The sequence below is a fragment of the Phyllostomus hastatus genome, unplaced genomic scaffold (assembly GCF_019186645.2).
Source record: "Phyllostomus hastatus isolate PE091 unplaced genomic scaffold, TTU_PhHast_1.1 phas_scaffold_55, whole genome shotgun sequence".
NCBI classification, from domain to species: Eukaryota; Metazoa; Chordata; class Mammalia; order Chiroptera; family Phyllostomidae; genus Phyllostomus; species Phyllostomus hastatus.
The window spans coordinates 14,443,408-14,458,314 of NW_025334035.1; the positions used below are offsets into that span (position 1 = coordinate 14,443,408).

Here is a 14,907-nt window from a genome sequence, read left to right on the forward strand (position 1 = left end):
CCTTTTTCTGTTAAAGGTAAAAGCGTACCCCTCCCAAGCAATACAGTGGGCTCAGCGCTTGCTAATACAGCACCATGGCCTTATCCTGCACTCTGTTTATGCTTAAAGCAGAATAGGCATCTTCAAATAACAAGATTATATTGGGAGGGTGGAGAAAACACCTACCCCTGTACTTGGTACCTGCCCTATCCCACCACACCTCCGGAACCTTGACACTCTTTAGCTATTTGACATTGTTTCCAGACCCTTCTCCCAGTGCCTCCCCCACGGCGAACGGGAGGTAGGAACTGAGAAGTCAGCACTACTATGTCGCTCCAGAGGGAGGAAGGGCTGGGCTGTCGCAGGCTTTGTGGGCTGCGGGCAGTGTTGGGGAGCTAGGCGCAGAGGGCAGTCTCTAGCTTTGATGGTCTGTGCAGGGCGTGCGAGGACCAGGAACAGCTAGGTGGTGCGGCCTACTGTCCTTGACCCGGCAGGATGCGCTTGTGCAGTAGGGCGGTGGGTGGAGGGCAGCAGTAGGGCTGTGAGACGCGCAGGCGCAGAAAGGCGGTGGGGGGGCAGCGGTAGCACGTGGCGGAAGGGGGACACGCAGGCGCAGTAGGGCAACAGGCAGAGGTCAGCAATAGCACGTGGGGGGCAACGCGCAGGCGCAGTGGGGCGGTGGGCAGCGGTGGCACGTGGCGGAAGGGGGCGCGCAGGCGTAGTGGGGCTGCGGCAGCATGCGGTTGGCGGGCGCGCGGCCGTTGGGAGTGGTGGGCCTGTGATATTCGGCCCTCCCTGGTGGCATGGGGCGGTTACGCTGGCAGGTGGTGGCGGTGGTGGCCGTGGGCCTCGCGCTCGCCCTGGAGGCGCTGCCCTCAGCCCTGCGTTGGTGGTGGGCCGGGCGGCGGCGGAGGCCACGGCACGAAGTTCTCTTCTTCCCCTCGCAAGTGACCTGCACCGAAGCCCTGCTGCGGGGGGCGGGCCCTGGGCCATCGGCACCCCCAGCAGGCTGCCGGTGCGGCCTGCCCCATGGCGAGAGCTCCCTGAGCCGCCTCTTGCGCGTCTTGCTGGCTGCCCGCGTGAGCCTGGAGCTTTGCCTCTTCGCTTTCTCCAGCCCGCAGCTGGGCCGGGCGGTGCAACTGTTGCACCAGCGCGGGGTGCGCGTCCGTGTCGTCACTGACTGCGACTACATGGCACTCAAAGGCTCGCAGATCGGCCTGCTTCGCAAGGCAGGTAGGCCAGATGCCCAGGCTGGGGTCGCAGGGCGGGAGGAAGACCTGATACCTAGGACCATAGGCAGAAGGGAGAATGTCAAAAGCAGATATTTGGGGACAGGGCCCTGAGTACAGGTGAGATCCCATTTATTACCCATGGGGGCTTTGTGAGGTCAGGGCAGTTTATTCCCGAGAAACGCCAGGGCCATCCATAAAGGGCTCCTGTCTCCACGTGGTGGGAGCGCTTTTGTGCAGGTGGGTGTCATGCCAGATATGAGAGTGTGAGCCGGTTGCATGTTCCCAGCCAGTGGAGGAAGATCTGGGAACTCCCAGAGGCCAGAGGTGTGCCCACGCACTCCCGGGAAGCAGACAGAGCCTCTGGGAGTCCCCGCATTCCCAAGACCCTCGTTGGCCTTGGGACCCAATAGGGAATGCTCATGCAGAGCTGGAGGTGTAGCCCAGCCCGGACAATTGCAGCCCAAAGTGAGGATGGCTTAGCCTGACAGTACTTAGGAGATGAGGGGGAGGCTAAGGATGAAGTCATGAGTCCCCCCACCAGCAGACTGTCTGTGCTTGCTCATCGGAGCAGGTGTACAAAGACTGCAACGGTCAGGCTTCAGGGTTGAAGGAAAAAAAGGCATTTCACCTTAAAGTACACTAGTGAATTTCATGCTCAGGGCTTCTGAAGTGAATAAAAATAATATTCTAAAAAGTGCAACTAAAATATTCAGTTGATGAACAGTTTGTTTCTGCAGCTGCAAAACACTTGAGAAGATCTATTTTTGGCCAGCTGACCTCTCTTTCTGGGGTGGGGGACAGATCAGATCCTGGTCTTACCTGTGAGTCCCTGGTCTCACCCTTCTACCTCTGTGTAATGCAGCATCCTGCAAGCAAGCTCTGGTCCTTGCGTTTTGTATGTTCAGTGCATGTCTCTTGACCTGCATACATCCTTTCCACCCTTCAATTCTGGTAGCCCAGTGACAGAAAGGCATGAAGAGCCCTTGAGAACTCTGCAGGCTTCCCTCTGGTCCCACGGTGCTCTGAGTCACACAAGCACAGGCATGATCTCCTGCGACCCGGGAGGCAGAGAAGTCTTTCCTGAGTCAGGCTCAGCTTGCCCGCTCTGCCTGGGGCTCTCCAGAGGTGGAAGCACTTTCATCCTCTGGTGCTGGTGGCATCCCGTGTAGGCAGAGCTGGAAACTCAGTTCACACAGTGAGGATATTCACTTCCACTCCTCTTGGCAGTCATGAGTTATCCTAAATCTGCTGAGCCTTTTAATGGGAAACTTAGGCATGACCCGTTTTATTTAGGTAGCTTTTAGAGAACTGCAAAATGTCAGGTTTGGAAAGAGCCTTAAAGGGCACTGCAACCAGCTCCCTCTAAAAGCTGATTCCTCTCTGAAGGCAATCCAGCCATTGTTCCTCCTCCATTTCTTCAACAAATACATCTGCATGACAGTGTTTGCCTGGCTTGGTTCCAGGTACCAGGGTCATGATGGTGAACAGGACCAGGACCCAGTAGGGAATCCAACCAAAGCATGAGTACTTAACAGTAGGAAGAGGGGCCAGGACATGTGAGAAAATGGTGTAGAGGAGTGACATGCCAGCAGAGCTCAGCAGTGTTGGAGGTGTCTGAGGGAGCCTCCTAGCTTGAGGAACAGCAAGTACAACTTCTGATTTCATAGCGAGATATCCCCTGGGGCAAAGGTTGAAATAGTAATGAGGACAGGTTGGCTTCGGGGACCCTGAATTCTCTCTGGCTGCCTCTCACCCAGGCCTGCTTTCTCCTCTGCTCCTCCCTCAGGCCCAGGCCCTCTCCTTACAGAGTTGGGTGCAGCTCCCAGCCTGGGGGTGTTTTCTAGGGCACCCAGTCCTGGGCAAAAGTGAGAGGCGAGGAAACCCCAGCCAATGATGTTTGCTCTGATGGCCTCCGGCCAGATGAATGACAGTGATGCTGGTTGGTCTGGCCTCCAGAGGTGTGGACAGGGTGTGGGGTGGGCTGTTCCCAGAGGAAACTGAGTAATTTAGGAGAGCCAGTATCTGCATGTCTACCGCGGTCCTTGCTGCCTTCAGGACCACCTGTCCCCTCCTGTGCCAGAATGCCCCTCAGCATCCCCACCTGTGAGCTGGTTGTGGCTGGTTACTGTCTGGCTCAGCCACTACCACCTGCCCAAGTGACAAGCTTCGCCCCTTTCCCACCAATTTGGAGAAAAATAGCAAAGTTTGTAGCTGCTAGCAAATGTCCCCCCTTGAGGAGGAGCTGAGCCCTGTGAGGGAGGGGTTGTGGAGGCAGTGGTGAGAGCCGACTTGCCCTTTTGCAGGTATTCAGGTGCGACATGACCAGGACCTGGGCTACATGCACCACAAGTTTGCAATCGTGGACAAGAAGGTGCTGATCACCGGCTCCCTCAACTGGACCACACAAGCCATTCAGAACAATAGAGAAAATGTTTTGATTATGGAGGATGAAGACTATGTAAGGCTTTTTCTGGAAGAATTTGAGCATATTTGGGAAGAGTTTAACCCTACAAAGTATACTTTTTTCCCACAAAAGAAGAGAAGTCACTGAAGCTGTGCTGTCACCTCTATCTTGAGTTGGAGGGGGAGAGGTGTTTAATGTCGCAGAACTTTTGTTACTACCAGTTGAAACCAGAGCAGACCTACAAGGAACAGGACCCGACTGGCTGGTGTCCACCCAGAGTTGCTGTGAGCTACAGTGGCAGATTCTGCATTCTGTTCAAGAGAGACCCCAACATTGTATAAAAGATTGTTCAGAATGAATCATCCTTCATTAAAATACTGAAGTGAACTAAAGAGAGTTTAGTGTTAAAAAGGAGAAGGAAATTTCTTTAGCATCAGGTCAGTTGTTCTGGACTAAACTTTGGTTTTTCCTTCCACCCAAAGTAAATGCAGCCACAGCTGCTTGTACTCTTGCAGGTACCTTGCCTGGTGCCTGGGTTGAGAACCGATGGCTTTCTCTCCTGCAGCCACACAAAAAAGGGGTGAGGCCTGTTTCAGGGTTGAAGACCGTCCGATCCCCTTTCCTGATTCTAGAGAATCTCCCCCTTCTTGGGTCGACTCCATCAGCTCAACCCTTTGGGTATGTCCAGAATCTCCCCTCTTTTCCAATTGAACTGGTCTGGTCCCTACCCAGCACAGCTGAACCCTGGGATTTGCTCAAGGTGGTTGACCCAGTGTTTTCATCCCTGCTGTTCATCAGCTCCTTGGGGGCTTACTGGCAGGTCTGAGTCAGAAGAAGGAAAGAAGAGGTTAGGAAGGAAAGCAGGTGACAGAAGAAAAAGCAGTGCTGGGCTGGCAGGGCAGGAAGCTGACTTCCAGGCCCCTCGTGGCCACTGCAGCAGGCATGCCGTTCTCTCACCCGGGCTTCTGGGCATGATTATGCTTTAAAACTAGCATGAGACATTCTTCATGCTTGGCAGCTTCTGTTCTCTTTTCATGTGGCTTGGTACGTCATCTGTCGGGAGGTTCAGAACCTGCTTCTTTTCTGTATGTTGTGCTTTTAATTTTTAAATATTCTCACATTCAAGGTAGTTTTGTTGTGTGTTTAGAAATGGCCTTCACTTTAATTACTGTGGACTTTGCTAAATCGCATCTTTTGGTCAGTGTAATCAACCATGAAATACCCAAAGAGGAGAATCCAGTTTCCTGTTATGGTACCTTACAGATCCACTTGTATTCTCAGCCCAGCGTTTTACATAGGTAATTAGAAGAGCAGGTACCTTACATACATTTGTGAAATAGTCCAATTTTTTTTTCAGAATACGTGTCTTTAGGTAGCTCAGATAAAATGCGAATGATTGTTCACCATCTTGTCATATTTTGTGTATACACTGTGCAGCTGTCCTGAGGTCTGTCTGGTGCTGTGTGGGTCTCCTTCCCACCACTGTCGACAGCCACTGGGAGAGACTGTTCAGTGTTGCATGTTTTTCCTTTTTAAAAGTTACCTTTGACTTATGGAGTTGGACATGTAAACTCAAAAGTTAATTTTTCTTATTTCTTGTGATCAGAAATCACAAGAAATGGTTTTACATTAAAAATGGTTTGTTTTTTTTTTTTGTTCGTTTTAATCTGAGTCTACTCCAGCAGGGTGTGTTCTGAAAAAGGGAGAGGCTGTAGACTGTCTCCTGAGTGATGAACCGTGTGGTTCTGAACTTCCCACACATCTGAATAAATGTTCTTATTCTGGAATGATAGTACTGTGTGTCCTTGCCTTTTACTCAGTCATTCAATTCATGGCTGCTCTTTATTAAACAAGTAAAACTTTTGGGGGGAGGAGGCAACATACAGCTACTTAGAAACTGTTGGTCAACATAGGAGTTTCTCAAAAGAGAGTAAACCCTGAAGGTGTTCCTTGAGGATGTCCTGAAGTGTTTCCAAACATACACACTGCTTCTGGTAGTTTCCAGCCTCAGCATGACTTGTGACAGTGGGCACATGTGCAGCATGCTCCCTCCATGCCTGGGTTTTCTTCCAGAAGCAGGCTGGCATTCCAGTGCATAGCACAGCATCAAATGCGTATGAGGTGATCTAGCCAAGTTATCTAGACTGCTGTTTTAAGAATTGTGAAATGATGTCATCTCATAATTTTTAACTTTATATTGTTTATCTTGTTTTCATCATCTCTGCAGTGATGGGGAGAGTTTTAGATTAATAGTAAACCTTTCTGAAAAGAACTTGCAATAGAAGAAAACCTCCTCGGAAGGCACAGGGGCTGCGGAATGCAGAAGGTCACGACTGAAATCTGCCTCTGAACTGGATGCTGTTTCGTGTCCACTTAGACAAGGTGTCTGCACAACATGGCTGGAGCCCCTGACTGTGGGCTGGCTGCACCCTGCTCTGACAGGAGAGATGTGGTGAGGCGTAGCCAGACTGGGACCAGGAGCTGACTCTGGCACATCTGGTCTGCCCGGTGAGCTGGCGGAGTCCACATCAGGTTTCAGGGGCTGTAAAAGCAAATGAACTAGGTAGTTAATCTTTAGTTGATTCGGGAGATACTTGGGGCCCAGTAAGTGGTTTTGCACTGAGCAGCAGTTATTTGGGGGCTAGTCCAGCCCTGGGCAGTCATTGAAAAGATCCCTGGGACAGTGGGCATACCCTGTCTCTGACCTCCTGCAGGTATGGCTGAGTGTGGAGTGGAGCCCAGCTGCGTGGTGGCGTGCGTCTTCTGAAGCTACTCTCTTTGCTGCAAGGTTCAATCTCTGGCACCCCTAGAGAAACTTTTTATTTTATTTTTAATCATATTTTGTTTATGCTATTACAGCTGTCCCCCTGGAGAAACTTTAGAAGAAGTGATTTCCCCTGGGGAAGCTTGGCAATTACTTCATGGGAGGAGTCAAGCGCACTTCCCCCACTGCATAGACTGAGTCAGCATCCTGGTTTCAGCTCAGGGTTGTCATTTAAACTGTGGGGCAGTGATACAGCTTAACAACAAACCTGATACGCAGAGTGATTCACATTGGCACAATTAAGTTTAAAATCTTTTAAACTCTTGCAACTCTTGTGATTGAAAAAACATTGTCATGACAGTGGTACACAGCCTTCACAGTCTACCAGTAACCATCACAAGAGTATTTGAATGAACAAACACAACTATCATATTTTGCCATGTATAATGTGTACCCACGTTTTTGTGCACATTATACATGGGATTATTATACCCGTGGCAGGTACTCCTTATACTCATGTATAATGCATATCCTTATTTTTCCCTGAAAAATCTGGGAAAAGAGTATACAAAAAAGTACATGGCAAAATACAGTATATTGTATTTTGTTTTATTTTTAAACATCTTATATTTTCTCCATTACCATTTAGTCCCCTTATTCCTCCCTCCCCTGACAATCACCACACTGTTGTTCATGGCCATGAGTCCTCTTTTCCATTTGCTTGATCCCTCCACCCCCTAATTCACCCACCCACTAGCTGTCATCTGCTCTTCATCTATGAGTCTGTCCCCATTTTACTTCTTAGTTTGTTCATTAGATTCCACATATGAGTGAAATCATATGGTATTTGTCTTTCTCTGAATGGCTTGTTTCACTTAACATAATGAATGTTAACTCGAGGTCCATTCATACTGTTGCAAAGGGTAAAAATTTCTTCTTTTTTTTTACAGCCAAGTAGAATTCCATTGTTTAAATATAATTGTTTTATCCACTCATCTATTGATGGATGCTGGGGCTGCCTCCATATTTTGGTGATTGTAAATAACACTGCAGTGAACATAGGGGTGCTAATGTTCTTTCAGATTAGTGTTTTGGTTTCCTTTGGCTATATTCCCAGAAGTGGGATTGCTGGGTAAAAAGGCAGATGCATTTTTAATTTTTTGAAGTATTTCCATACTGCTTTCCACAGTGGCTGCACCAGTCTGCATTCCTACCAACAGTGCAGAAGTGTTCCCTTTTATTCACATCCTCACTAGCACTTGTTGATTTATTGATAGCCATTCTGAGAAGTGTGAGATGGTATCTCATTGTGGTTTTTTATTTGCAGTTCTCTGATGATTAGTGATGTTGAGCATCTTTTCATATGTCTATTGACCATCTGTGTGTCCTCTTTGGGGAAGTGTCTGTTCAGGTCCTTTGCCCATTTAAAAAAATACTTATTTTTAGAGAGAGGGAGGGGAAAAAGAAAGGGAGAGAAACATCCATGTGTGGGTGGTTGCCTCTAGTGTGCCCCCTACTGGGGACCTGGCTCACAACCCAGACATGTGTCCTGACTGGGAATTGAACCAGTGACCCTTTAGTTTACAGGCTGGTGCTCAATCCATTAAGCCACACCAACTGGGGTTTTTTGCCCATATTTTAATTGTTTGTTTTTGTGTGTGTGTGTGTGTGTTGATTTTTATAACTATTTTATAAATTTTGTATATTAACCCCTTATCAGAGTGTCAGTGAGTATGTTCTCCCATTCTGTGGTTTGTCTTTTTATTTTGTTGATGATTTCCTTTGCTGTGCAAAAACTTCTCAGTTTGATGAAGTCCTATTCATTTTTTCTTTTGTTTCCCTTTCCTGGGGAGATATATCTGATAAAAATTTCTATGAGCAATGTCTGAGATTTTGCTGCCTGTGTTTTCTTCTAGGATTTTTATGTTTCAGGTCTAACATTTAAGTCTTTGATCCATTTTGAATTTATTCTTGTGTGTGGTGTAAGGTGTCTAGTTTCACTTTTCTGCATGTATCTGTCCAGTTTTCCCGGTATCATTTATTGAATAAACTATCTTTAGTTCATTGTATGTGCTTACTTCCTCTATCAACTATTAAGTGACTATAAAAATGTGGGTTACTTCTGGGCTTTCTGTTCTGTTCCATTGATCTTTGTGTTAGTTTTTATGTCAGTGCCGGGCTGTTTTGATTACTGTAGGCTTGTAGTATAGTTTGATATTAGGTAGCATGATTCCTCCATCTTTGTTCTTTTTCAGGATCACTGTTGCTATGTGGAGTCTTTTGTGGTTCCATATAAATTTTGAAATGTTCCAGTTCTTTGAGACACGTCATTGCAATCTTGATAGGAATTGTGTTGAATCTATAGATTGCTTTGGTAGTGTGGACAGTAGGGTGGACATTTTAATAATGTTACTTTGTCCTATCCATGAACACGGTATGTGCTTCCACTTATTTGTATCTTCTTCACTGTCTTACAATTTTCCGAGTACAGGTCTTTTACATCCTTGGTTAGGCTTCTTCTAGGTATTGTATTCTTTTTGAAGCAGTTGTGAATGGAATTGTTTCCTTAATTTCCTTTTCCGTTTGTTACTGGCATATAAAAATGCAGCTGATTTCTGGATATTTATTTTGTGTTCTGCTAGTTTGTGGAATTCATTTTTCAGTTCCAGTAGTTTCTTGGTGAATCTTTGGGGTTCTGTATGTACAGTATCATGTCATCTGGTACACTGTACTTTAAAGCACTATATTAGTTCTTTTGAATTGATTTTTAAAGCAGCTGGAGTTCTGGCCAAGATGGAGGCATAGGAGAAGTGCTTCACTTCCTCACAAACCAAAAGGATAACAACCAATTTTAAAACAAAAAACAACCAGAACTGCCAGAAGATCAAACTGCATGGATGTCCGACAACCAAGGAGTTAAACATTTATCCAGACTGGTAGGAGGGGTTGGAGATGGGCAGCAGGGCAGAGAAGATGCCTAGCAAGGTGGCAGACTGTGTGGGTGAGGCAGTGGCTGGCTGAATGGGCCATCCCACATTTGCACATGGATAATCTGGGAGGAACAAACGGGGTGCAAGACAGATGGTGAAACCCAGGGTTTCAGCACGGGAAGCTTAAGATTAAAAACTTATGGCTGTAAAAATCTGTGGGGATTGCAGTGGCAGGGGAAAACTCTCAGTCTCACAGGAGAGTCTGTTAGAGAGGCCCCCACTGGGTCATCGAGTGTACACAAACCCACCCATATGGGAATCAGCACCTGGAAGGGCACAATTCGCTTGTGGGAAGCAAGGGAAGTGACTGAGAGCAGGGCGAAAGCTGAACAAGTGGCATTGTTTCCTCTCTTACCCTTCCCACATACAGCGCCACAACACAGCAAAGTGGGTTGCCCCACCCTGGCCAGTACCTAAGGCTACCCTCCTTCACAACATAACAGGTGAGCCAAGACAAAGAAATAAAGCCCAATGAAAGAACAGATGAAAACTCCAGGAAAAGAACGAAGTGACGAGGAGATAGCCAACATATCAGATCCAGAGTTCAAAACACTGGTAATCAGGATGCTCACAGAAATGATTGAGCTTGGACTCAAAATGAAGGAAGAAACTAAGGCTATAGAAAGTGAAATAAAGGAAAATATACAGGGAACAAACAGTGAAGGGAAAGAAACCAGGGCTCAAATAAACAATTTGGAACAAAAGGAAGAAATAAACATTCAAATAGAATAGAATGAAGAAACAAGAATTTAAAAAAAAAATAGAGAATTTGGAACCTGTGGGACAACTTTAAATGCTCTAATATCTGAATCAATAGGGTGCCAGAAGGAGAAAAGAAAGAACAAGAGATTGAAAACTTATTTCAAAGAATGAAGGAAAACTTCCCCAATTTCACAAAGGAAATAGACTTCCAGGATGTCCAGGAAGCTGAGAGAGTCCCAAAGAAATTGGACCCAAGGAGGAACACACCAGGGCATATCATGATGAAGTTATCCAAGATTAAAGGTAAGGAGAGAATCTTAAAAGCAGCAAGAGAAAAGAAGACAGTTACCTACAAAGGAGTTCCCCTAAGGCTATCAGCTGATTTCTGAAAAGAAACCTTGCAGACAAGAAGGGGCTGGCAAGAAGTATTCAAAACCATGAAAGGCAAGGACCTACATCCCAGATTGCTCTATCCAGCAAAGCTTTCATTGAGAATGGAAGGGCAGATAAAGTGTTTCCCAGATAAGGTCAAGTTAAAGGAGTTTATCACCCCCCAGCCCTTATTATATGAAATGTCAATGGGACTTATCTAAGAAAAAGAAAATCAAAACTATGAACAGTAAAATGACAACAAACTCAAAACTATCAACCTAAAAAAGGAAACAAAAACTGAACAAAGAGAACAGGAAAAGAACCACAGAAATGGAGATCACATGGAGGGTTATCAGTGGGGCAGTGGGACGTGGCGAGGGGGGGGAAGGGTACAGAGAATAAGAAGCATAAATAGTAGGCACAAAATTGGGGGAGGTTAAGAATAGTATAGGGAATGGAGAAGCCACAAAACTTACATGTACAACCCCTGGACATGAACTAAACGGGGGGAGAGGGGGATGCTGGAGGGTACGGAGGTGCAGGGCAGAGGAGGATAAAAGGGAGAAAAACATGGGACGATTGTAATAGCATAATCAATATACTTTTTTAAAAGCAAATGATTATTTTAAAAAGAACACTACAATTAATATTCATATGCCATGAAATACACCTTTTTAAAGAATGCAAGCCAGTGGTTTATAGTATATTAACCAAGAAGTTGTGCAACCATCCCCACTGTTTGATTCTAGAACATTTTTGTCACCCCAGAAACTCTCTCCCATTGGTGGTCACTCCCCAATACCCACTAATCTGCTTCCTGTCTCTATGGATTTACCTGCTGTGGAGATTTTACATAAATCGAATCCAACAATATGTGGCATTTTTTACTTGTCTTCTTTTCCTTACCATGTTTTTAAGGGCCATTCATGTTGTAGTATGTGTATTTCACTTCTTTTAATAGCTGAATGATACTCAATTGTGTGGATGTACTATGTTTTGTTTACCTGTTCATCAGTTGATGGACATTTGGGTTGTTTCCACCTTTTGGCTATTTACAAATAATGTTACAAACATTCACACTTGTGTGGACATACGGTTTCACCTCTCTCGAGTAAATACCTAGCAATGGAATTGATGGGTCACATAACCTGTTCAAACACTTGAGAAACTTGCAAGACTATTTTTCAAAGTGACTGCACCATTTTACATTCTGATCTGCACTGTATGAGGGTTCCTTTTTCTCCACACTCTCACCAATAAAAAATTATCTGTTACCTTTTAGTTATAGCCTGCCTATGAGGTGGTCTCAATGTGGTTTTGACTTGCATTTTCCTGATGACTAATGATACTGAACATCCTTTCATGTACTTACTGGCCATTCATATATTTTCTTTGGAGAAATGTTTATTCATATCCTTCGCCCATTTTTTTCATTGGGTTGCTTTTTTATTGTTACAAGAGGTCTTTATATAGTCTGGACACCAGTCCCTTATCAGAAATATGATTTGCAAATATTTTTTTCCCATCATTTGGGTCGTTTTTTCTACTTTTGATGGTATTGTTTGCCATTACTTTTTTCCTGTTTTTTTTTAATGAGTAGAAAATTACATTATTAATTTTGATATAACTCAATTTATCTGATTTTACTTATGTTGCTTGTGCTTTGGGGCCGTATCTAAGAAACTAGTGTCCAACCCAAGGTCACAAAGACTTGCTCCTGTTTTTTTCCCTAAGAGCCTTACAGTTGTAGCTCTTATATTTAGGTAAATTTTGAGTTAATTTTTGTGTATGGTGTGAGGTAGGTGGTCCAGCTTGACTCTTTTGCCTGTGGATAGCTACTGTCCTGGTAGCATTTGTTGAAAAAATTATTCTTTTCCCAGTCAGTGGTCTTAGCACCCTTGTTGAATATTAATTGATTGTGAATGTAAGAGCTTATTTCTGGATGCTTAATTCTGTTCCATTGATCTGTGTCAGTCCATATGCACTGTCATTTTTTACAAAGATGTTATTTATATTTAGAGAGAGGGGATAGGGAGAAAGGGAGAAAAACATTGATGTGAGAAACACTGACTGGTTGACTCTTACATGCATCCCAACTGGGGACCAAACCTGCAACCTGGATGTGTCCCCTGATTGGGAATTGAACTGGTGACTTCTCCCTTTGTGGATGATGCCCCACTAGCTGAGCCGTACAGGTAGGGGCCATATGCATTATCTTGATTACTGAAGCTTTGTAGCAAGTTTTGAAACCCAGCAGCATGAGTCCTTTTCCTTTTCCAACATTGTTTTGGCTTTTCTGTGTCCCCTTACATTTCCATATGAATTTTAGGATCAGCTGGTCAACTTCTACAAAAGTATCTGGAATTCTGATCGGGATTGTTTTGAATCTGTAGACCAAGTTAGGGGGTATTCCAAGTCTAACAATAATTTTGTCTTCTAGTCCATGAACATGGAATGCCTTTCCATCTACTTAAATCTTTAACACATTTCGTACTGCTTGTGAGTTTTCTCGTGTTTCGAGCACCTCAATCCACAAGCAAAAATGAAGTATAAAGTTTCTGCTATCGGAGGAGTCTCACAAACGATGGGAAGACAAAGAAACAATCCCCAAATGAAAGGAAAGGAGGAAGCCTCAGAAAGAATGCTAAATGAAATAGAGGCAACTCAACTATCAGATACTGAGTTCAAAGCAATGATTGTCAGAAGCTCAAAGAGCTCACAATGCGCTACCAGAAACTACAGGGAAGCTACAATGAGCTCCCTGCAAATGATATCAACATGAAAAAGGAAATAGAAACTATCAACAAGGGCCAAGAGGAAATGAAGAACAGTTTCTGCTATTGGTGGTGAGAGACTGGATAATGGATGATAATAATGAAGGCTCTCCGGAACCAGAGACAAATCTGTCCAGCCCTTCCCCTGGGGGTGCAAGGAGAACACCTCGTCAAGATCCACCTAAAAGGTTGTCAGGTGATATGAAGCAGCATGAACCTACGTGTATTCTTGTGAGTGGAAAGAAGAGATTTCCTACAAGAGCCTGCAGAGTTTGTGCCGCCCATGGAAAAAGGAGTGAATCTAGACACTTAGGTAAATTTTGTTTGGTCCCTCTTCATAGGGGAAAATGTTTTACACAGTACCATATGTTAAAAAAGTATTAGGAACTTTAATTGTTTAATTAGTTGTTTAATTGTTTTTGTAAATCAAAATGTTATAATTATTGAAAAACAACACCTAAAGTGCATTATGATCTGTAGTTAAGATGATTTAAATAACGTGCAGTTTGCCCAAAAACGTGCGGTCCCTGGCGTATGTCCTAGAGATTTCTATGCGGTACACAATGTGTTAATTTCTTCAATGTTTTGTAGTTTTCAGTGTAACACTTTTTTAGAAATATTCTTTTCAGTACCACAAATGGAATTGGATTCTTAATTTGCTCGTTATTAGTGTGTAAAATTTAATTTCTTATTGTGTAGGAAATCCTGTATCCTGCAAACTTGAACTTTTATTATTTTTTTGGTGGATTCCTCATATACAAGATCATGTCATTTGCAAATAGAGGTAGTTTTACTTACTCCTTTTGATATGGAAGCCTTTCTGGTTTTCCTGGTGAGAATCTTCAGTACTGCACTGGAAAGACACCCTTGTCTTTCACCATTCTGTGAGGCTAGCTGTGGGTCTCTCTTAGATTCCCTTTATCAGATGAGGAAGTCCCCTTCTATTCCTTATTTTTGTTTTGTTTTTTTTTTTAGTCATGAAAAGGTGTTGGATTTTCCAGATCTGACTTTTTAAATTACACTTACATAGCTTTAAAAATTTAGTTAAATTTAGTTATTAGAATACCATATTAAACTAGTTGTATGTTGACCAGAATAGCTTTTTTAATGAGTACAAAATTACTGAAACATCCTTAAACCAAATAGCACTGAAAATATGTATCTTCTACATGTTTGTACTTAATTTTGTTTTTGAGTTTCACAAATTCCTTAAGTTGATTTCTAATAGGTAGGCAGACTTTAATTTTCTTGTTTATCTGAATAAAAGTTTAGATTCCCACTTTTCACATTTCATTTCAAAGGTTGTGGCAATATTGAAAAAAATTCTCATTTTAAATTTTAGTAGATTACAACTAGAATTTTAAATGAAATCGAATAGAGACATTTTACATGAGTGTATACTACAGAATATATCCTAGTAAGGGTGCATTATTTTGTGAAATTTTGGGTTGTGGTTATGTGTGTGTGTGTGTATTGGGTCATTATATACGATTCATTTTTTAGAAATGAAAAGTAATGCTTTACTGCAAATCTATTAATAAAGGGGCAGGTATGGGATAGTTATAGTTCTTCCTCTCATCAGTATTTCTGTTGCCTTTAGGCCCTCTGAAGGTTTCTGTAACTAAGCCAATGTACTTTAGATTCTGGATATAAAATTTTTCTTACTATGCACTGCATATAAACATGTAAA

At 43.8% G+C, this 14,907-nt stretch overlaps 1 protein-coding gene across 1 annotated transcript; it reads left to right on the forward strand.

Annotated features, from left to right (window-relative positions):
* The first annotated feature begins 782 nt into the window (after positions 1-782).
* Positions 783-3,762, forward strand: PLD6 (phospholipase D family member 6). Its single transcript, XM_045824682.1, has 2 exons — positions 783-1,212; positions 3,515-3,762. The coding sequence occupies exons 1-2, from the start codon at positions 783-785 to the stop codon at positions 3,760-3,762; spliced, it is 678 nt and encodes a 225-aa protein (XP_045680638.1).
* The last annotated feature ends 11,145 nt before the right edge of the window (positions 3,763-14,907 follow it).